The 24,106-nt window shown below is 43.6% G+C and overlaps 1 protein-coding gene across 1 annotated transcript in view; it reads left to right on the top strand.

The window, feature by feature from the left end:
- The window catches only part of FAM20C (FAM20C golgi associated secretory pathway kinase), a 56,179-nt gene extending 34,090 nt beyond the window's left edge, over nucleotides 1–22,089 (top strand). Inside the window, exons 4-10 of the mRNA XM_014869759.2 lie at nucleotides 8,786–8,878; nucleotides 10,606–10,721; nucleotides 17,628–17,808; nucleotides 18,340–18,449; nucleotides 19,938–20,019; nucleotides 20,118–20,177; nucleotides 20,917–22,089. Coding sequence (XP_014725245.1) covers nucleotides 8,786–8,878; nucleotides 10,606–10,721; nucleotides 17,628–17,808; nucleotides 18,340–18,449; nucleotides 19,938–20,019; nucleotides 20,118–20,177; nucleotides 20,917–21,169 — 895 coding nt within the window. The 3' untranslated portion in view covers nucleotides 21,170–22,089. The remainder of the gene's footprint in view (nucleotides 1–8,785; nucleotides 8,879–10,605; nucleotides 10,722–17,627; nucleotides 17,809–18,339; nucleotides 18,450–19,937; nucleotides 20,020–20,117; nucleotides 20,178–20,916) is intronic.
- Nucleotides 22,090–24,106: the final 2,017 nt, after the last annotated feature.

The raw sequence follows: 24,106 nt of genomic DNA, 5'->3' as shown, positions 1-24,106 counted from the left end.
ATTTTTTAATTGCTGTGAGGCTTTTTTCTCCCAGCTGTGACAACAGCATTGACCACGTTAACATTGGCACTGGGAACTCTTTTGTTGTGCTGTCGAGTACCTTTTAATCCTTCAATTCCTGTATGTCACGTCAGGTTTCTGTCTCAAGGATGAACCAAACCTTTTTGCTGGGTCAATAATTTATTTTTTTTTTAATCTGCACAGTAAATTAGTGACGGGAGCTTCCCAGAGCTTGCCTTTCTTTTCATACTGTGACTCATTTGTTTTTCTGTGCAAGCCCTGCTTGTTCTGGATGATGGAAAAACATTTCTACCCAACAAGCACTGCCCCTTAGCCACTGTGGCATCAGTGTTCTTCTGTTCTCTACATTCCCTTTTCCCACCAGGAAATCTCAAAGAGGGAGCCAAAGCCAGAGTCCCACCTCTGCACCCCCTGATTTTGGGGTGTGTGCTGCCTCCTTGCAATCAGTGCTCCAGGATGGATTGGAACCCTCCTGCTGAGCTCCCTGGGCAGGACAGGCTTCTCTAAATCTCTAAATATGAAGACCTGAGGTTCTGATTTTGGAAGTGCTTCAGTCCCCACTGCTGACAGCCGTGTGTGTCACTGCTTACAGCAGGAGCAGCCCTGGGCAGAGCTCACTGCAGCAGTTGTGAAAAGCATCTTTATTTTCCTATTCCCAGCATCCAGGGGGGCTGCTGTTCCATAATAACTGAGATCAGCCCCATAATATTGGGGAAAAACTCATCCTACCTCAAATGTTTTTTCAACTTGTGTGCTAACTCTATGCCTGCCTTTTAAATTTAAAAATTCCTTAAAGAAAGGCAAAAGATATTGCTGTAGCACGTCACTAGTGTTTGCAGGGTGCAGGGGAAATACAGGCAAATGTTACAAAGAATGATCCTACTTGTCTGGTCACATCATGTCCAAACCACAGCAGGCAGTGTTAGGTATTGCTGTATGTGCTGGATTATACATTAAATGCCTCTGTGTACATCCATCTGGAGCTGGGTAGCACTGGAGCTCATCTCTCTGGTTTTGTAGGGCTTACCTGCTCTGTGACACCATTTCATCTGGCTTTCTTTACAGCCACCTCCTAAATAATAACAACAACAAAGACAAGAACAAGAATTAGAACAAAAGAATAAGAATACGAATAAAAGAATAAGAATAAGAATAAGAATAAGAATAAGAATAAGAATAAGAATAAGAATAAGAATAAGAATAAGAATAAGAATAAGAATAAGAATAAGAATAAGGAGTCACAACAGCCTGTGAATCTGAGCTCTGGCCAGGCTGAGAGCTCAGCACCCAGCACTCCCCATCTCCTCAGCCACATTCCCAGGGGACAGGAAGGGGACCAGTGGCTGTCACACCAAAAAGCGTGGGTGGGGAACACATCCTGACAAATGTGCTTACACTAATAGACTTTTTTCCATTTGCTTTTCCCGTGGTGACAGTCAGCTACTTGCTGGGCAGAGCTGGAAGTAATATTCTGAATTGCTGAAGGAAATTTTCCCAGTTGATCAAACTCTTATGTGTTTTGTGCTGATCAAAGATTCTCCTCATGTCTTATGCATTTGAAAGCACAAAAGAATGAATGAAAAAAGAGCTATTCTTCTGAGCTGGTAGACAATGAAATGATGATTGGTGAGATTATGCCTTGACTTTACTGTCAGCACAATGTCAGTAAAGGCAACAGTATAGAGAAGGTGCATTTTGAGATAGTAATACCACTAAAAGAAACAGAAAATCCCCCAAAAAGAGGAAAATGTCTGGGTGTATTATTATTTTTATAGTTTAGTGGAGAATAAAATGAATTTTTCATATTCTTGGATGATATTATTTTCCCTGATTATTCATCTCTTCATATCATATCTGCTTGTGTAGGCAGGAGTGGCAACTCGATGTTTTGCTTAGGTGAAAATCTGCTTTTATATATACATATATATGTATTTATATATGTAGACATCTAGTGCATGGGATGGCAGGAACCTTCCACTGGTGCTGCTCCCAGCAAGGGACTGACTTTTCACAACCTTTTCACAAATGCCCTGACCTGTGTAGAGGAATTAGAAGTTGCTTCTTTGTCTTCTAGCAACAGTGTTGGTTTTGATGGCAAAGCCTATAATAGGCTTTGGGGGCTCTGGGTTGGTTGGAATTTTATTGAGTTAAAAATAAATTAAATGTGCTTAGTAAAGAAGGGGCTTCTGGGCTGAGGGATCTGCAGTCTCAAGGCATTAAGGCTTCATTCCCAGGTCTTGGCTTGGGGATGCTCTTTTCAGGAATGGGAGCCAGTTGTTCTGGTGTGTTTGTCACACGTATCCCCCCTCGGAAAGGCACTCACATCGACTGCAGCAGGTGTCTCTGGGGTGGTTTTGCCTTGAGCACGGAATGAAGAGAAAGAACAAGGCTGGAAAGCAGCAGGGGAGGGAGGGCAGCACACCAGGACGAGAGGGCTGCAGCTGTGGGATCACAAAAGTACATTTTGGAGATAACGTTAGAGCAACGACTATCAGGAGTGGTTTAGTTCAAGCTGATCCCACCCTGGGGCCAGGGAATGGGCTAGGTGACCTCCTGAGCCTCCTTTTGCTTTTCCACTGGAAACAGAAAGAAAACCCACCTCAGTACTCTGCTTCCCTGTGGGTTTTCTCTCCCTCTTCCCCCCACTGTCCTTCTGTGCCAGGTAACAAGATATTTATATGTACAAATGTGCTTTCAGAAGCTTATTGCTATTCTCTGCATAAGTTTATGATTTATATTAAGCTAACTGGTCCTTGAGCATGTGCTGTTGTCAAGCTCTCTCCGTCTGCTCAGGAGAAAAGCACTCCAGGGCTGGCATGCAAGAGCATGATCTGGGTATTTATCCTTTTGGCAGTTTGCTAATTATTCCTATTGCTATCACATCCCTCTGCAAATTTCTGTCTCTCTGCCACAGTAAATATTCTCTCATTTTTTTTCGAGCTGCAGAGCTGCTACTTGAACTGGAGAAGCCTGAATATCCTGCAGGGGCCCATATTGTCATTTGGTTGATAGCAGTGAAACGGGCCAAACATCCTTTTTGTACCACTCAAATTGCATGTCTTTGCATTCCTGTGTTGGCCGCTCATTTTCTGGCCCATATTCTGCTCTTGTAAACAGCTCCTATCGTCCCTGGGAGTGCTCTTTGTAGCACAATGCTTTGATAAAGCCAGAGCCATCAGCTGCCAAGACTCCATAAGGAGGCAGAAATAGGCACCAGATATCTGTGCTGCTGTAGATGTAGCAGCTTTAGCAGTATCATTTCTCTTCCTAAGGACTTACTAAGCCATTAAAATGTATTATAAAATTAAATGACGTTTTTTCCACCTGTTCTAACCAGTGCCAAGTGCATTGAAAACCCTCCCAGATGATACAGCTCTGCATGCAAAATCTCAGTACTCTCCTAAGGACTGCAGCTGCCTCAGAGACTCCTTTTTTTTTTCCATGGGCTGCCTCTTTCACTTAGAATAATAAGCTTTAGATGATCACAGGGCACTCTAGATCCCCCTGCTGCACAATCCAATTTGACATAAGTGTTGCATAGAGGGGAGGGAGATCTTGCAAGCAGACAGTGGACTTTCAGTCTGAGTTTTCCATTGGTACAAAGAAGAAGTTCATCAGTGAGGGCTTGGGAGATTTCATGCCTGTCTGTGTTGGAAGAAAGGCTCTCTGGAATTGATGGAGATCTGTGCTTCAGTGGTGTGCTGGATCAAGGGGCTGCTTGTGGAGCTTCCAAATGCAAAAATTTCCCAAGTCCATTCCAGGCCATAAAATCACTGAAACAGCAGCAAACTGCTGAGTGTCCACCTTTTAGTCTTGCATTAACTATCCTTTTAGTCCTGTATTAGCTGTATTTTATCATGTAGGTAACGCTGTGTATGATCTGCTGAGCCTGCACCTGGGCTCCAGGGCAGGCATTTAAACACCTGAAGTGCTCCACAGGAAGAGAGGAAAGCTGCTTTCCAAAGAAGAATAGCCTCCTATAGCTGTGGGCAGACCCAGTTAATCTCCTGTTATCTGTTCTGATAGCCAAATTGTCAGTGTTAGTCCTGTCCCTGCCAATGCAAGTACAGAGCCTCACTGGTTTATATCTCCCAGTGAGTTTGCTGCTGCCCCATTCCCCTGGCTGGGTCAGGACAGGGGCTCTGTCTGCAAAATGGCCTGACCCAAGCAAACGTGCTCCCTGCTGCAGCAAAGCTCCTTGTTGTGCTCCCTAATCATGCCTAATCCCAGCCAGGGAATCAGGCTGATTCCCCTGATTATGTGTCAGAACACGAGGGTAACCTATTTAACAGGAGCTGTTTTCCAGGCAGCAGCACATCCTCTCATTAGCTCAGGACGTGGGTCTGACACGAGAGGTGAATCAGAGATGTCTCTGGACTGCAGCAAGGGAGGACAGCATGTGTCTGTCAGGATTACACTTAGCTCACATTGGGCTCTCTGCCCTATTTTCTTGCTTTCTGGCTGCTGAACAGATAATAGAGCCCCTCCAGAGCAGAGGAAGTCTGGCACTGAGCAGGATTCTTTCGAGTAATGCATGGCCCTGGTGGGTATTAATCCTGGTAGTTTAGGCAGGTGTTTGCTGGTGATCCTGGAAACTAAATACAGATTTCCATGGTAAAGGTTTAGTTTTTATAATACTGTTTTCTGAAGTACCAGAGAGTCTGCAGAGCCTGCAGTCGCCCTGTAATGATTTGGTTCATGGACAGCAAAAAGAAAACTCTTGAGAAGTTATTAAGGTTGAGGCTGGAGGAACCAAGTAATGGCAAAAAAAACCCCCCAAAAAACCCCAAAAAACGTTTACAGAAACATTGAAGAGAAACTTGAGGCTTTACAATTATTTCTGAACACAAATCACTATGTTGATTTATCCAAATACTACTGAACACCCAACCAGGTCCCAACCATAGCTAGAATGGAGCTGACTCACCAGATTTATTCATGACTGTTCATTTATCAGAGCAGCTTTCTCTCTTCTGTTTGTAAGCATGACTCACTTTTATAGCCACCAGATCAGATCACAGTTGCATCTTGTCTTGTGTCAACACAAACGTGTTTCTGTCCTGTTGAAAATCATTCTTTGCTTCCTATGTTTTTTCTGAATTGTGTCGTGGTGGGAAAATCTTCATGGGCTTTGATTTCCCCTTAGTTCTTATTTCTTCCCTACACGTGTTACCGTGCTGATTTGTCTTTTCCTCCTGCTGTAGTTGGGCTGGTGCCACCGTGTAATTTTTAACTGTGTGCAGTATCAACAGACCTCCATCTGTCTCTCCTCCAGAGCTTCCCAGCCTGCCGTTATAAATATCTGCCAAATCCTTCTCCAAAGAGAGGATCACCAGATTCCAACTGTTTGCAAAATAAGAGCTGCTGCCAGAAATCCTCTCCCAGCGTCTGCAGCCTGTGCAGAACCTGTCCCTGCTCGGTGTGGGATGGCACTGCTGGCACTGGGGAGCTCAGCCTGGAATTCCTTGTCCCTCAGAAGTGTGTGCTGCTGCAGAGGGCTCAGCATGTTGGTCTCTTTGCTCATTACATGTGCCATTTTATTAGATAATAACCTCCAATAACCAGCAGGTGATAAAACCAAACTAACTTGTAGGTAGAGGTGGGTTTTTTTCCCTTTTGAAATGCAATTCTGATTAAAACATGCTGCAGGTGGATCAGTTCCAGTGTTGTTTTAAAAGATGTTTTACTTGACCTGGAAGGGTCTCGGAGTTCATTCCCCTTTCCCAGCTTGTCACTTAGGAGCTGAAGACCAGTTACCATGACCTAAAGCTGGAGTGGACTTTCTGAGAGCAGTTTGATCTTCCATCTCTCTATATTTTTACATCAGAATAGATCATTAGAAGAATTAGCAACAAACAGACTTGATTAGATTGTTAACAGATAAATTTAAAAAAGGCAGTTTTTAACATGGATAAAGTTATGTATCAATGCAGTTGGATAAAGTAAAAAATCTAGATTATGATGTAGGTGCCCTTTGACACTTAAAGCCATTCTCATATCAGTCTGTTAATGGCATTGGTTCACAGCTCTGTTAGACTCTTGTGGCTTTATAAGTTCAGTTTTGTATCTTGGGCTGTGATCCACACACATGTTAGTGTTTGCTGGTGGTATGGCAGCTTGCTCTTCAGGTACTGCTGCAGACATCAAATTAAAAATAAATAAATGCCTGCTTGAATAAAAATCTGTCTAGTCAATGTCAGATCCAAGGAACCCAGTTTCTGTTACATCCGTGGAAGATTTGAGTTAAGGCAGCACAAAGGATATTTCAAAGTTATTTCAGGAGAGGGTTTCATGTTTTTATCTGCTATGTCTTAGTTCTGGAGAGCTCTGCAGAGGAATATAAGGAATGTAAAGCATCTTGGGGGGGTTGGTAAATCCTCCTTCCAGTCTACTTTCTGAATTACACAGTATTTTCAAGAGGCAGAGAAGTGGGTACCATGTGTTGGACATGGGCATGGACCACGTGAAAAGTGTCTGGAGAGAGGTTTTTGTAGAGGGAAGCACCTTAAGCACTGAAGACATTTGGGAGTTTTTTTCATGATGTGTCATCAGGTTCAAAAAAATACTGGCATTTCCATTGTCTAAATTGCACTGTGGATTTGGTGTCCGTTTTGGAAGGTTTTAGGGCAATCTTAGGAGGGTGTGCTACCACTTAATAATACATTATGACAGCAGGAAAATATGTACAAACAAGCCCGAGCCTGCAGGACAGCTGTACTTACTCCCAGGTGAAAAATGCCCACAGCCATAGCCAGGGATGGCAGGAGCACGGGCTGGGCTGGGGCAGGGCTGGGCTTGCCAGGCTGACATCCAGCCCCCACTTAACTCTGAATTTCTGGAGCAAGATTTTCTTGTAATGGAGCAGCCGTGGTTTCTTTTAAAGTGTCCAGGAGATAAAAAGCAGATGGCATTGATTAGCTAATTAGTAATATTTTCTGCATCTTATCAGCTGTGCTTGATGTGCATAAAGTTTGTGAAATCTTGGGGTGAGGATTTGTCGAAGAAATTAACTCTATAAATCTGGAGAGGAGGGAAGGTTACATACAAATACGTAATTTTATGTCCAGCAGAAATAGGTTAATATTTTTTTCTGTGAATTCATATTCAGGGCTCATTCCTTCATTTTTAAGTGGAATATGCACAGTGAGGTTGCACCTCTCCTTGTCTTGACTGCTTAGTGCATTGTGTGAGGTTCTGCTCTCCCCTGTTCCTCTTTGTGGGTGTGCTCCTTCCCATTTTGCATTTCTTATGGAGGCAAAGCAAAACACTATTTTTTGTTTTATCCCAGGCTCACTTTTAGCTTGTGTCCTTGTGAAGCCTCTGTGGCCACAGCAGCTCCCTGGCAGGAATTCTGCCAGGTGTTGGCCACCTCCATGACCACTGCTGTGACAGTGGCCAGTGCTGTTTTGCCAGAGCATCACTGGAGTCTTTATGGCCACTCTGGCCTTGAGTTCTGTTGGGCACAAGACAAATACCTTTGCTGCTGTCCATCATTTAGGGCAAGACAGAGTACCTTGCCAAGATGTTAATATTAAAATAATGTCTGAGAAAGGATATCAGGCTTTCAAACCCTGCTGGGTGCACAGCAGAGTCTTCATACTGCCAAAAACCACAAGACTTACCTGGTTTCTCCAGCAGCTTGGAGAGCCCCGTGAGGGTTTGTGTGCAGACACCAGCTCTGGTAGTCACAGTGGTGGGTGGACACAGCTTCAGGTCCCCAACGACCCAAAATTAGGACTTGAGTGGAGGTTTGAGCTCTGCACCAGCACCACCCCAAAGGCTCTCGTGCACCAAGGTCCCTGTGCAGAAGCTGCACTTCAATTGCCAGCAGGCAGCAAGGGTGACACATGAGCTGTCAGCTGGGCCACTGTGGCAGCAGGGAATGAGAAAAAGCTTTGTTTTCCTCTTCTGGAGAGCTGTCCTCCCTTGCAGATGCTCTGCAGGCAGCTTTGCTGTACTTATCTTCCTCTAAGGACTTCAAAACAGGTTGAGGTGGAACCCAGACGTGTCACTGGTCAGCTGCGTGAGTTGGGCTCCATCCAAAAGGACTGAAAGTTGCCTGAAGTGAGGCAGAGATTTGCTCCTCTCTTACAGTTTGTATTTTCCATGTACTGTGCTGTGGAAGCTTTAGCCTTCCTGTTTCCAGCCTCTCTATCGGAATGACTTTTTTTATTGGTTCTTAAACTGGAGAAACAACAAATTCTGCATCCTCTCTCAAGCACGATCCTGTTAATGTTCTTTGAAACATGACAAGTGTTGTGGCCATCAAACTGCAAAGATCCCATTCCTTCTGAAATGAGAAAAACATGTCACTTTTGGCTCTAAGTAATACAGAGGGACAGACATATTCTATTCAGGAGCTGCATGGCTGCCAAAGATGAAAGAAAAAATGTTATTACTTTTGAAAATTTCATAATTACAGTTAATGGTAATTTAATGAAATGACATTGTTTTCACCACTATCACTAATGAAATGTTCAAGACTGATAAAACAGATCTTGTTAAATAGAGTGAGAGTTTTGAGTGGAACAGCTTTGTGACAGCACCCTGACTGCACAAGTCTTGAATTCCTATTTTTTGTTAGAGTAGTTTAAAAAAGAGGATAAAATTAAGGCTGCATGGCAAATAATGCTCAAATGAGGTATTTAAAGGTCTTCCATTAAGCAAACAATACTGAACTCCTGAACAGCATGCTGATGACTGAGCACTGCTCCTTAGGAATGCTAACCCTTCATTAAAACATTTCCCTTGTTTTCCTTTGCAGGCAAACCAGAGAACAAGAAACCCCGCCTGACTTTTTTTACTTCTCAGACTATGAGAGACATAATGCAGAAATAGCAGCATTTCATCTGGACAGGCAAGTAGAATGGATTTGCTTTAAAAGAAAAGGGGAAATATTGTGATAAGTTGCTGCACTTGGCCATTCCTGTAACTGAATTACTTTTTAAAAGGGGAAAGTGGAGCAAATGCCATGAATAAATGAAATGGCAGATGATGAAAGAGTAAGTTAATAATTAGGAAATGAAACCTACTCTGGGAACGAGAAACCTGGCAATAAGTAATTCTCAAAAAGAAAGAGAAGTTATATTGAAGAGAAGCTGAGAAATTAATTTCCCTTGTGATCTCGAAGTACATATGGAGAGGACCCATCTCCCAGGGAATGTGTCACGTTGGTGTGATGGGAATCTGGCTCACCCCAATTAGCTCCAGGGCACAGAGATCCAAACCAGCCATGAGGAATGGTGTGAGTATTCAGAGAGGAGTAATTGAGATGGAAGGGAGTTCTGGTTTCACAGCAAAAAGCTGGGACTGTCCCACATCAGGAGCATATTTAGGCCACAAGTTAGTGGGAAGGAGAGGGCAGGGGTGTCATCTCATGATCCTGTTGCTGAAAATGTCCCCCCTCCAGTTAGTGCAGGGGATGCTGGATACCCCAAGACTGCTGCCTGCCCTCCCTGCCCTGGTTAGGGGTGGGAATTTCTAAGTAGTGATTAACAGCATATCTGGAAAGAATGGCATTTCACTTTTCACACTTGGAAAGGCCAAGAAGCATCCTTCCAAAAGTGCAAAGCTATAAGGCCACAAATTATTTGGGGATTTGTGTGGCATTGCTGCCTTCTGGGATGATGGCTGGGATATGGGAACGTGTCAGTGGGTGGCACAGGGTAGGTTTGCCAGCAAGAGCCAATCTTGATCAGATCCTTCAAGGATCTTCTCTATTTTATTGTTGTTGACCTTGGTGTTGATCCCTTCTGCTTTATATTTTATATTGCCTTTTTAAGCAGATGGTGCTGTAGGAAAAAACATCAGTGGAGTTCCTATGGGGGCTGTGTTAAATATCCACACACTAAGCAGGAAAAGAAATTGCTACCCAATGTAGACAATCTGAACAGCAGACAGTGGATATAAAAATCCTCCTGTGGGGAGACTTTGTAGGGGGGGTCTTTGCTCTCTTCCTGTATCGAGTGGCAGTGCTTCATAGGGAGGTTTTTATGATCTGTGAAGGCGGGGGACTTTGGGGTAGGGAGAGGTTCTTCTCCCAGCCTTTGCCCGTGGGAATATTTTTGGTCTGAGGGAGATTGTTTAGGTTGGTATAAGGGTATTAAAACAGAGAGGAGCAGAAGGAAATAAATCAACCACATACTAAGGCTGTCAGAAAAATAATTACATGGTGTTTATGGAAGAAAGAGGCTGAAATCCCATTCCCCAAGTCACTTAAAAAAACTGGTGAGCAAAGTGCATGTCATAACAATCATGAAGTAGCACAAAGTAAAAAAATAAATTTTTGCTGTCTCTGGTTTTTGGAATTGTACGTATCTTCATTTTTATCATGGAACAATGCCCTCCATACTTTTCTTGTATTTTACCCCATACTACAGAGGCAGTGCAGAGCTCATCATATTCAGAACATATTTCATAATACATTATATGAGGAATTATCCAGTTTAAAGTTGATGGGCTTTATACTCCTTAAATACCACAGATGAATGTGCCTTCAGAGTGTAATGAGGCTTCCTAAAAGCTATAGCTATCATTACATTTTAATCCTTTACATAAACTCAGTGTCTGTTCTCCCTGTGGCAGGATCCTGGATTTCCGGCGCGTGCCCCCGGTTGCAGGCAGACTGGTTAACATGACCAGGGAAATCCGGGATGTTACTCGTGACAAGAAGCTGTGGAGAACATTTTTCATCTCACCAGGTAGTCCTGGAAATAACACTCTGTTCTCTCTATCCTGCTGAACACATACTTAAGGAAACGATGTGTAGATTGCTTAATTGCTCAGATACTTCTAATAAAACTGTCTTCTAGACCTTTGAATAAAAATAAATGTGGAGACATAGCTTACAAAGAAGATTTTATTGTTTTGAGTTGAGTGCCTTTTCCCCTTGACAAATTATCCACAGAGAGAGGCTTTTATGTTCTCCAAAGCAATGTATTCAACAAATGTTTTATGTAGAACAATTTCTAAGGTAATTTTTTCTAGTGCTCTCAGTTTACCCAAAATCTTATTACCCAGCCCGTTCGTTATTCAGGGTTTTTTTTCCCCCACTGCAGTGTGCTCTGTCCCTTCTATTGGTCAGATGCATTTATTTCTGGGTTTGACTGGAGGACCAAACCTAATTTCTCAGAGCCGTTCAAACAGGAGTTTGGACAAAAAAATCAGAAAATAGATATGTAATATATCCTTCTTCCAGCTCACATTGTCTGTTGGGCTAGAAGTGACCTGAATTGTTTCCAGTCCTCTCTCTTGCTTCAAGGGCTGACCCAGAAGCTGATACCACTCTTTCTTGCTCTTCAGTCTTTCACAAGATTTTGTGGACCTAGCCAAGGATGGAGCTCCACAGGGCGGGAATTTTACAAGCACAGGATAAAACCCTATCCTGCTCACCAGAATATACAACTGGAATAGGGAAAAATGGGCAAAGGTGGGAAAAAGTGGCAGCATCTCTGTGTAACATCTGGGATGCTGAGATGGAGAAATCAAGGCTCTGAGTTAAGGCACAGAAATAATGTTTAAGTTTGTTCTTCCGTATAGAATTTATAGGCTATAAGTTCAATTTAAAGCACAGTGCCATGTTCCAGTAGCTTAACTGATATTGTTTCAGCTGTGTGCAAGTGTGCTTTGCTGAACTGAGGCTGTGACTTGTGTAAGAGACAATCTGGAGCAGAAACCTCTGGAGATCTGTCCCTTGCTCTGTGTGTGATTGGCCAGAAGCTGTTTATCCCAGATCCCTAAAGTCGAGATCCAAAGACTTAATTACAGTTTCTCCTAATGTAACTGTAATTTATTGCTGTTAGCTGGAAACCAGAGCTGTGTCGTTGCCGAGATTTTGCTCTTAAAATATTTATCACACTTTTCTGATCCCAATAAAATCATTATTACGGCTGTTATTTATAGCTTCATATTTATATTCAGCTCTGCAGGACACAGTTGAGCAGACAGTTGTTTATTCCAGGAACTTCACTTGTAAAAGACGTTACATAATTGCAGAAGGTTTTATTTTACCCAGTATTATGGGCACGCCTATTTTATGTGCACAGTTATAGTGACAAAACATGTTCACCAAACCTGGTGGACACACATTTCTGCATTTGCCTTAATTGCTTTCCCTCCCTCTTTCTCTCGCTATATGGGTTTTTTTTTTGCTTGATTTTTGTAGGTAAATATACACCAAAAATGGCAAAAAAGTTTTTTGACCATGCACACGGTGCTTTGGCTCACTTTAAACATAAGTCAATTTATTCCCATTTTGGCAAATAAGATGTGAATTAGTAGGTTTGCTTGATTTTTAGTCTTCCTAGGTTATATTTCAAGACTTAGGGGTGAACTTGAATGATTTCTGAGAATTACAAAACTGTTCTCAAGTACTGAGCAGCTTGCAGCAACCAGAGCAGGGCAATACAGAATTACAGCTGCCAATTTGGATGAGGATCTTTATCTTGCCATTATAAAATTCCAGATATTCAAGCATAATCCTTTATTCAAATTTATTTAGAGGTCTCAGATAAATTCAATTAAAATATTTGATTAACTATGAATCAGGCTTTTTTGGAGAATGAAATGCTTAAGCAATTAATTTTTCTTTCAATTTTACATTTCCTGAGTCAATATACTTTGTTTAAATCATGTTGGTTACTTGTCAGAGTTCTTCCCTACAAGTCCCCAGTTTAATTAGTCACATTCTCATTAACGTATGCCCAATTCTGTCTTGTATTCCATACTGACCTTAAAAGGCAGACATTAATTAATGCTTAATGAAAAAAAAATAACAAAGATCCTAAATTAAGCTTTTAGAAACAACTTCCACAAGCCCAGCAGGCAGCTCAGGCAACAGATTGAGGGCAGGGAAGGAAGAGAAGAGAGAGGTGCTGGGGTGAGGCTCGTGGTCTGGGGAGTGAGGAGGATGAAGAGGGAGCCTGGGGAAGGCTCAGGGGCTGACTGGCCCCTCTGGCAGGTGAAGGGCAGCTGCTTTTGAGGGAGAGCTGCCTCCAGAGGGGAGAAACTGAGGTGTGACCCCTTGGCACATGCACAAACCAGGCTGTGCACCAGCATGAGCCTACAGAGGATCCTCTGGGACTCCCTGTCAGGTGGCTCTGGCACTGCAGCTCCGTCCCCAGAGGTGCTCAGTGACAATTAATGGTCATGGGGACACCTGGTGCCTGCTGGCAAAATATCCCTCTCCGTGCACACAGACACAGCTCTTCAAATTAAACCAGCACTAAGTGAAATTGATTTTTTTTAGGAAGATGCTCCCCTCAGGCTGGGAGCCCATGGTTTGCACCCTCAGAGGGCGATTATTGCTGATCCTCATCAATCACAGGGTCATGGAATAAGCTGAGTTGGAAGGGGCCCATCAGGCTCATCAAGTCCAGCTCCTGGCCCTGCACGGGACACCCCAAGGTGCACCAGGAGCATTGTCCAAGCACATGTTACCTCCCAGAGCAGTGTGGGGACGTGTTGGGAGAAACCTCACTGCATTTCCACTCCTGGGCCACCTCCCTTGTCCCATCGGGTGTGGAAATCAGGGCCAGGGAGCCACAGGCAGCTTCAGAGCACAGTTCCTGCTCCCATGGAAAAGTGACAATGGCTGTGAGCAGACAGGTCAGCCTGCATGCATTAGGATGCACTCAGAGAGAAAGCAGATTGCAGAAAAGTGCACTTTCAGGCAGTTTGGACTTAAACATGAGAAATGGAATTAGGTCAGTAATTATTTAAATTAATTTTATGTCCTTTGCAGCACAGCAGACTGCAGTAGCCCTGCTACTCTTACAAATGAATGGTAATTTGCCAGGAAAAAAGAGACATATTAATGATGTCAGCCTTCATTTTGGAAGTAATTGAGGCAGCAGCTTAAAGAAATCAATGTTACACAGCTAGTAAGCACTATGTTTTTGTTCATATTAACCAATTCCAAGGGATTATGGATTTTTTTCCCTCTCAGCATACAATAGCAGTTCTGAATTACCTATTATTTTGAGCAGGTAAATGAAAGACCTTTTCATGCATTGCTGTAGTAAATATTCAGGATTCTTTCCAGCACTCCAATTGCACAGGCTTGCTAAATGTCCTCTATTAACAGTCATGCAAAGCTGAATAAAAGAATTGCTCTACCAAGCAATTTGCTTTAAGGTATCCCCCTTGTTCCTTTTCTTCCTGAGAAGAATAATTGTTCAGCTATCAGGAGGATGCACAGAGAATGTGCAGATGAGTACACAGACACTCTGGTTCTTAATTGTTGTAATTGGGGTTTCAATCACCAGACCATGGTTTTTGCCTGTATTTCATTATGAATCACATCCATTTCTCCTCAGGTAACAAAAATCAGGCACTGCAACATGGGGTTCTCTTGCCTTTCTGGTGCTTTGGGGAAACAGTTTGGGTTTATAGTGAAGAGGGGTTTTGCATGTTGGGAATGCACAGCATTTGGACATTCCAGCAGGTATAAACATCCCTCTCTGTCTGGGCTGCCAGCACTGCTGCTTTTGCTATTCCTGCCCACCCTGCAGGAGCACAAATTCCTGGCTATTGCTCCTTTTGCAGGTGTAGTTGTACAGAAACACTTTTATCTGGTGAGAGGAACGTATGGTTTGGGCAATTTTAATGAGAGGAGAAGTGTGTGCTCCAGTAGGGAGCTCATCTCCCCTTTCTCTCCTATTTTTGCTTCATAAAGCCAAACCCTGCTCTCAGTGTGGGATTGCCATGAAGCTCTGGGCTTGTGTCTCTAGCTGGAATTTCACCCTCAGCCTGCTGTGCAGAATGTGGGTCACCTACTTAGGTTTCAAAGAGCCTTGCTACAGCACCTTGAAGTCTTAGATGAGAACTGTGGTTTTCTATATTTGGTGCCTCTTTTATTTTCCCCTACATTTTTAAGAAACCTTAAAAATTAATGTTTCCCCAGATAACTCAGGCTGCTTCATTTTGCTGCCAGTATGTAAGGACTAGGGCAGACATAATAAGATGTCTATTCTGTATCAATCAAGGCAGTTAATTTCTTTAGCAGTAGCTTGAGATCCAGCATCCTTTCACCTCCACGATCCCCAGAAACTGGACAGGAGCTGTAGGTACCACAGGTCTGAGTCCATGGGGGCAATAACTGCTGGCAGAAAAAGATTTGCCACTGAAAGTAACTTCTCCCTGAGAATTACACTCGTGGTTTTACTGCAAGTTCACAGTCTTATCCACAGGATACATCTTGGCATCGCTCAGGGCACTGGATGCTGGAGCAGGGGATGGGGCTCCTGGGGGATCCATAGCTGGAAGATCCTGGCAGGGATGAGTGGGATGAGTGGCTGGCACGGTGCAGGCACACACGTGCTCACTGCACAGCCCTGCAGCAGCAAACACCAGCCCTGCCAGAGCCCCCAGCACTCCTCAAGATTTACCTGGATACCAGTGTGTGATTACTGTCAAGTGATTAGCCCCAGTTGCTTTCGTTGACAATACAGAGCAGAGTTTCATTGTTCTCAAAGCTGAATACAGAAGCAAACTATTAAACAGAGTATTTATCTTCCCACTGAGCAAAATGCTGTGTTTAATACAACTCCTTTTTCTTGAAAGGTCAGATTTACATAGCGAGCAGCAGAGGCTGTGATGGCGTGGGGGGCATTTGCTGGGCCTTTTGCTCTTTACAAAACTGATTCAGCAGGAGATAAACGAGCACTGGCTTCCTGCTGCCAGGTGGAAGTCAGGTCATAGAAACCCTAGAAAGATAAGTTATCTCAGGCAGTCAAGATAAATCTGCATGGTTCCCTCCCTCCACAGATGAGAGGGTGATGCTGACACAGCTGAATGGAAGCTCAAGCCCCACTGCAGCTTCAAATCAGCAAAACCACAATTTTTAAGAGAGGATATTCTGCTTGGTAAAACACTTAAATTGCAAACTCAGAAGTGCAGATATGTTGAGTGATCCCTTCCTCAATTTCTGTTTTTCCTTTTCACTTCTCTGAAGTACTTTTCTTTTCCTTGAGTAATTGTCAACAAGGTTTTTGGCCACAGAGTAAATATTTCTGAACTTAGCCAGGATGTATTTAACTGCTCTGATCCAACCCTGTGAATATAAATATACAGTTTGGGTTAGTTGTTCCTGAGCATGGATGGATGGGTGGCCCTTGTGAGTCAGTCACAGCAGAATGATGCAAAAAGGCTGTCTTAGACAGATTCGATTTGTCTTCATGGATAAATCAGGTGGGCATCAACAGAGAAAGCTGGAACATCAGTGGGAAGCTGGGACAGATTGTCAGGTGGCAACACATCAGCCTTATAGTGTGGTTATTTGGTATAATTCCATGGCTTAGCAGCCAGCCCCACATAATGCAGCTAATTAATCAAAAGCATCATGAAACCTTTTTGCTGTTCCATGTTCTCCTACTTCTCTTTCCTCAAATGCAGCTCTTTGCTCTGTTCCTCCCTCCCTCCTGTCATCCCCAGGGCTGTCCCCTGTTCTCCTGGCTCACCATCTCCCCCTGGCAGTGCCCCATCTCCCCTGGGCACTCTGCTGGGTGCAGGTTTGGGGATGTCACAGTGATGTGCAGGGCCATGTGCTGCAGGGCATCACTGCCATGCAAACCCACCACTTCCCTTCCTGTGGCAGGCAGAAAATCACCTCCCACTGCTGCCAGCCCTTCCTGCCTCATTTACACTGAGCTTGTCCAGAGGGAGAGGAGCTCAGAAACAATATTTGAATTTAGAGGCCTTGTGGGGAATTAGGAAGCAATGTGACTTCTCAGCTTCATGCATTACCATGAGGAAAGGGCACAGTCTTCCTCTAATGACATTTTATGTGCGTGAAGCAATGTCACAAGAGTTGTAGCACACTGGCAAGAGCAGCAGTGTCCTATTCCTGAGCCCAGTCCAGCGTTGGTGGCTTTGGGGATGAGCTGCTCTCTGTCCCCTTCAGTGAATTCCCGTGGGCAGGGTGTGCTTGTAAAGACGTGGGTGCTCCTGTTGGTGCAGAAATACGTGGTGGCAGTTTTGGGGAGGTTTTAAGGTAACACACGGTCCAACACCTGCTGCAGATTCTTTTTCTGTGGCTGTTGGAGTAAGGTGAGGTGTGGAGGAAGGGGTTTGTGTTTGAGATGTGTGCTGACAGTGTTAGTCCCTGCTATTTCCACCTTCCACACACACCCCCACGGCACTCCTGATGGTAAATAATCCTCCTTTCAAAAACTGCCAGCTCTTCTGATACCAGCAAGGAAATGAATGAAATGTTTTCTGTTCTTAAAGAAACAAGCCAAGATTTTGAGAAGTGACTTAATTTTGGGTACATGCCACTTGCTCAGCTGTGGGATTTGGGGTTCCAGCCTGGAGTAGCAAATAGCTCCCAAGGAATGTATCAGTCTGGGAAAATGAAAGGAGAAAGGACAGGATTAAAAAAAAATAGGTTTGGGGAATATAAATAAACTGGAAATAGTCACAAAGAGCTTAGCACAGGGCATGATCCCAGCCACTGAAATTAATGTCTTTCTAGTGGTTTCACTGGAGGAAAACTATGTGTGGTAACAGGGGTTTGGATTTATTTCTGCTCCTACATACATCAGTGCTTTTATGAATTCTCAATACTAATTCAAGGGTAGGCTTTAAAACTCTTTTCCTTTCTTTGCCAGCCAACAACATCTGCTTCTATGGGGAATGCTCCTACTACTGCTCAACAGAGCATGCCCTGTGTGGGAAGCCTGATCAGATTGAAGGGTCTCTGGCTGCTTTCCTGCCTGATTTGTCCTTAGCAAAGAGGAAAACCTGGAGAAACCCTTGGAGGCGTTCCTACCACAAGCGCAAGAAAGCAGAGTGAGTAGTGGTGAGCAAAGCTGGGTGACAGGGAAATAAATAATCCAGTTCCTGGCCTCGGGAGAGCAGCTGGGCTTTCCCAGCCCCTGGGGAGGGACAGGGCACTTCACATGTCCAGTTTGTGGTCCTGAACCAAAAGGACCTTCAGTGGCACAGTTCCCTCATGGGACAGAAACCTCCAGTGGCATTGACAGGATGCAACAGGAACTGTCCAAGTCCTGTCAGAAAGATTTGCTGCTCTCAGCAGCCCTAAACAAGTCTCAGGTGTTTGCACCTTATGACTGATGATGCAGCTAGTCTCCTAAATCCTGAAGCTACTGGCCAGTTAGTTTTCAGTCTTGTAATTTTCTTCCTTTTGCAACAGTCAAAATCTTCCTTGCTTGCCTGCATTTCTGGAATTTGCTGCCTCTGCCTGACCCTGCCCTCCATCGAACATGATACAAGTAGACCGTTCCAAAATAACATTTTTTTTTTGTCATTTTCAGTAAGCTTTGTATGTCACATAAAATATCAAAATACTGCCTTTTCCAGATGGGAAGTTGATCCAGATTATTGTGAAGAGGTTAAACAAACACCCCCATATGACAGTGGGACCAGAATTCTGGATATAATGGATATGACAGTTTTTGATTTCCTAATGGGTATGTTTCATCTCTTTCAAAGATTAAATGCAACATTTAATTAGAATAAGAACCATTTCTTTCTGCACTGCTCTGCATAGCTCAGCAGTTTGTAAAGCGTGGCTGAAGCTGCATTTACTGTATGTGCTGTTCTAGATGATTATGAGAAAATGCAGATTTACATGGTTATGTATTCCCATCAGTGCAGATTAAAGGAACAAAGATGTTCAGAAATGCAGAGTGGTGATGAATGCAGGTCAGGCCAGTCTCCTTCACAACAGTGAAGGGCTTCTCAGTTTGCTTTAGTGAGTGCTTTACCTCGGTAATATATGGCTCCTGGATGCACATGCAAGGACTGCTCATTACCAGTGCTTTGTTTTCATCCTGCAAAATTGTTCTCTGCTGCTGCTCTATAAAATGTCAGGGTGTGGGGGAAGAGGCATTACTTTGACACAAAGGCAGCTATGGATTGTATCAGGAATTTTTCTGTTTATATAGCCTGATCTCAATAAAAAAATTATTTGCACATATGTAGTGACACATTCCAAGCCTAGTTCTCATTCTCATATGAAACCTTTCCTGCTGCAGCGAATACACCTCTAAGCTGCCAACCTACATCCTTGATCCTTGGGCACATGCCAGCATGGACACATCCTGTGCCATTGCCCCCACTGAGATCCTGCCATAGGCTGCAGCAGGAGAGGCCAGGTGACAGCTCAGGAGCCATATGTGGCATCTATAAGTAACTCAAGACCCCTGCCATGGAAGAGAATTCATAGCTTGGCAGCAGTGCTCTGCACATAAAAAGCAGATCACACAGGGAGAGCTGTGCAGATCAGCACCATCCCCATCCATATCTTACAGCCATGTGCTGTTCTGGCTTCCCAGGCAGTCAGCAACTGGGGCAAAGTTCTTACCAGAGAAAAGCCAGGATGTCTGCTTGGGGTTCAGAAAATGGAATGCAGCATTTACAAAGTGATCAGGATTAACACCCCTGCTCAAAGCAGGCATTTTCTCCTCCCTGAGCAAAGCCTTGCACATGTCACATGTGCCATGTCTGCTTCATGCCCTACTGACCCCAGGCTGCAGCAGCAGGGCTCCTTGCCACCAGGGAAGGAAAGGAAGCTCTGGTGCTTAGGGCACAGCTACCCTGCAGCTGACCAGGCTCCCCAAACAGCTCAGGTGCTGCAGAGCTGGAGAGGGATTCCCTTGGTGTACCCCAGGAGGGGTTGCTGGAGGGTGGGAAGGTTGTCTTTGTCTCCTGATGGGCCCTTTAGAGATTAAGTATAAAAGCCACAGAGAGAGAACTTGAAAAGCTGGTAGAGGCTTAACAACATTTCCAGTATCACACACTTTGGGGTATCCACAGTAGAAGGAAATGAGCTCCATAGGTTTGCTGCTTTCTCTACCCAGCCATTTTTTTGGGGGAGCACTGGGCTTTTGCATGGCCCTGATCTGCAGGTTCAAGCCAGAGTGAGAATGATCTTTTTTCTTCTCTTTGTTCCACAGGTAACATGGATCGACATCACTACGAAACCTTTGAGAAGTTTGGAAATGAAACTTTTATTATCCACTTAGATAATGGAAGAGGGTAAATACCTTTAATAATCTTTCTGGGGTTAAAGGAAAAAGAAAAAAGTCAGTCTTTAAAACAGTCTTTGTTACATTCTTGCTCTTCTCTTTAAACAGGTTTGGAAAATATTCCCATGATGAACTTTCCATATTGGTGCCTTTAAACCAGTGCTGCAGGTATGTTTTTATCCACTAACAGGACTGATAATGTTCAAATGAATCTTTCATTGCACACTATGGAGAGGAGGAGATGCTGTGATCCTGCCCAGCTATCCCTGAGCATTGGCACTGCCACATTAAATGCTCTGTTGGGATGAGGCCCTTGCAGGAACACAGCCATGAGCTGTTGGGAGAAAAGAACGTTTAAGACAAAATACACATCCCGTGGAAGCCAAGTGACAAAATCCCAGCTTGTTCACGTGCTTCTCAAAGGTTTCCTTGGTACCCATGGCCAGGGTTTTCAGAGGTGACATTTAGAGTTCAGCTTAGCAGGGTGAGCTCTGTATTTGTGTGGGGGCTCTGGGCAGCCCTGCAGGGTGAGCCTGGGGAGCCTGTGCTGCTGTCACACATGTCCCTGCTCAGTGTGTCACACTGTCATTGCCAGGATGGACACGGCCCCATGAATGCTGCACCAGCTCCACTTGGTGCCTTTCCAGGTGAGGGGTGTGAGGGGGTACCTGCACTGCCCCACAGATCTGTGCTGCAAAACCTCTGCACCTCTAGGGGCCCCCAAAAGATCAGTGGCCAGGTGACAATGCCAGCTGCTCGTTAGGACTGTGACAGTGCCTGGTTCTTGTCATTTCAGACCACAGAACAAGGCTCTGACACTGTTACTGTGGTGCTAGCTGGAAGCCTTTCAGATCAGCAGGGATGGAAATAACTGATTTGCATTTTTGGTTTCTCCCTTTCCTCTCAGAATCAGGAAGTCTACCTATCTGCGATTACAGCTGTTAGCCAAGGAGGAATACAAACTCAGTCTCCTGATGAAAGAATCTTTGCTAAAAGATAAAATAGCCCCAATCCTCTACCAGCCTCACCTGGAGGCGATGGACAGGAGGCTGAGGATTGTGCTCAAGGCTGTCAGTGACTGCATAGAGAAGGATGGTTATGACAATGTGGTTGAAAATGACTTTAACACGGATGCTGACACTGTAACGACCGAGAGGTAGTGAAATGGCAAGACCACGTTTTTACCAGATGAGTCAAGAAGATTCAAAGAAGAAAAAGAAACGAAACAACAGCAAAACAAAAAAAGTCTTGCAAAAGACTGCATATGCTACTTTGTGAATTCAGTGAATTCAGAAATGAGATATAATTGTTCCCAAAGTAGGTAAAGTGTAGACTCTGCAAAGGATTAGTTCATTAAGAATAAGTCTAATGTGATGCTTTTCATTAGTTCCTGAAGAGAGATTATGGAAAGGGTCAGAAAATATTCAATCACTGACAGACAACAGTCTGATAGCAAAACACCTCCTTGTCCTTTTTGTATAGAAAGGAGGCCTTTACTTAATATTTTGTATTTATATATGGTATATCTATGAAACCCCAGACCTCCCTTCCAAATTTAACTAAGAGGGACAGCATAGTTTTGTGACTCACACTTTATTTGTGGTGACAGTCCACTTAGTATTTTGTGTTAACCCTTTAAGTGCTCTAATCCACTGTATCTTATTTAAATTGAATGCTTATTTTCCCCCAGCTACTCAGCATTTAAAGGGTTAAGGCATTATGAACTTTTAAAGGCAAAAAATAATAATAATTATAATAATAATGATGATAATAAATACAGGGGTTACCAGAAGGGAATTTCACTAATTGTGCTTTGACAGGAATACTTGAATGTTGGTTTTACAAAGTGATGTAAAATGACAAGTTGTACTATTTGTCCATAAGGAGGTGGCAGCTCTTATCTTTCTAGACTATCATAGCTGAGCTGCTACTTTTCAATTTTGCTTTTGATAGTTTTGTGTAAATATATACATATATGGGTAAAAAGCTGCTTTCAGCAGCTCTAGGCTTACTTTTGCAGCATTTTTGTGGAATTGTTTGCAACGTGGTAAAAGTGCAATAAAGATATGCAAAATGTGTAGCCATCTTGTCTGAGTGATTCATTCATCTCGTTCAGAGCAAAGCTCTGTGCACCAGCCAATGTCCCAGAAGTGGTTGTTTAAATTGTCATCCCCTTTTGTAGCAGCAGCAAATGGAGCTGGAGCAGGGAATTGGTGATTAATACACACTTCAATCCCAGTAAGGGCCAGGGTGTTGAAAAAAGTTAATATTTCCTGTGAAAGAAGTGTTTTGACTGTCACTTCAGCATCCTTTCCTCTTGCAATTACAGCTGTAGAAACAAGCTGTAGAGCAACACCTCTCAAAGATTATGCCTTGACACCCCAGAGGATTTAGAAACACCAGTGCCTCTGACTTGGGCTGCAAAAGCCCTTGCACAACCTAGAAAATCTCAGCCTAAATTAGCTGGAAACATGGTATTCTTATCCAAATAGCCTCGAAACATGCTCAGCTGCATTCATTTAAGATTTGTGGAGACTTTCAGCCCAAAAGCAAGCTATAAATTGAACAAGTGGCTGTATTTGACTTGTGAAAACATGGTGTGGTACAGTAGGAGTCCCTCATCACTCCTCTGGGTGAGGAGAGAATTTATTATGACAATGTTTATCACAACTATAATTCAAAGCTGCCATTTATTTCATTCGATGTCTTTTTCACAGGGATTCATAACTATATACTTTAAAAGCCAGGTAGACTAAAATGTAGGCATTTCAGCATATTAAAATTATGAATGAGAGAAAAAGCTGCTATATGGGCTCATTCACTTCTTAGGTTGATATATTATCATTAAAAAACACATGTCTTTAATATTTTATTGCCTATTCCCATGACTCTCATATACATGGCATTCAAAGACAACAGAATATCTCAAATTGTACAACTGTGCATGAACTTGGAAAATTTCTGTTTTATCCCATGGCTTTTCTTCACCTTTGAACACCCACTTATGATGACAAGGATTCCTCTGCAACACAACACTGGAATTGCAGTGTTTCTTTTCCATTATGAACCAAAAAAAATATTATAAAAAAAAGTGAAATGGGTGGTATTATCCTTTGTCTTCAATGCCTGGCTGTGGTTTTCCTCAGCTTTTTCTCACCATGAAATTGTGCCAGGACAGCAGAGGAGCTGTAGAATCACCTTCCCAGGGCAGCTCTGCTTTCTGGTTTTGGGATCATCTCAGCAAACCTGGTTTGCTTTTGGAAAGTTGGACTTGGCAGCCTCTTAGTTCAAAGAGGATGAGATCAGTGAAGGTCTTGGCTCTTTAGAGGCTGGGTGTAGGTCAGGAGCTCCTGGCAGGGTGGTTCAAGCTCAAGGTCTCTGCAGAAGGCTGCCTGATGCTTTCAGGGATATGAACTTACTGTTATGGATCTGGTTCTGAATTTCCATAAGCAAAGTTAGTAGTGTTTTTATAGATTAAGAGCTGTTTAGTATGGAATAAATAGTGTTTGTACAGGCTGTAAAGAACTAAAGGTCATTAACCCTTGCCACATTGTAAAGAATTCTGGGGGCCCCAGTCTCCTTCTTCCCCTGGACTTTGATGCTTCCCCTTGTAAGCTCTGTGCTACAGATTTCTAGACTTATAAAAATTCCTCTCGTTTCTAGTCGAAGTTAGGCATACAGAAAAGCTGAAGGGGAAGCTTTTCTTTGGCATGAGAGGCACGTACCTTGGAGGGATGGAGACACTGCCCCATGCTGGAGAGGTTTCCTTTCTTCAGTGCCCCTGGAGAGAAGCTGGGGGGACTGAACGTGGTCAGTGCAAGCCTAAAGCCACTGCAGGGTGCTCAGGAGATGGATGGCAAGGGCTGTGGTCAGGGTAGCTGAGGACACGGCTGATCTGGAGGATATTGCAGGGGTGCAGGGATGATTAATTGAACAGGCTCTGGAGTTACTTCTCAGGATCTACCAGGAAGCTCTGGTGTGTTTGCATTCCTCCTGCCAGGCAGCTGGAGCTTTGACTCATGCTCATTTTCTAGGTTTTTGGGAAGGGAAAAGAATTATTGCCTTGTTCTGCTATTCCTTTTTTATGCGGGTAGGAG

This window comes from Sturnus vulgaris, chromosome 16, assembly GCF_052056855.1.
Source record: "Sturnus vulgaris isolate bStuVul1 chromosome 16, bStuVul1.hap1, whole genome shotgun sequence".
Taxonomy (NCBI): Eukaryota; Metazoa; Chordata; class Aves; order Passeriformes; family Sturnidae; genus Sturnus; species Sturnus vulgaris.
The sequence above is the reverse complement of the archived record's forward strand: the minus strand, read 5'-3'. Positions and strand labels throughout refer to the sequence as shown.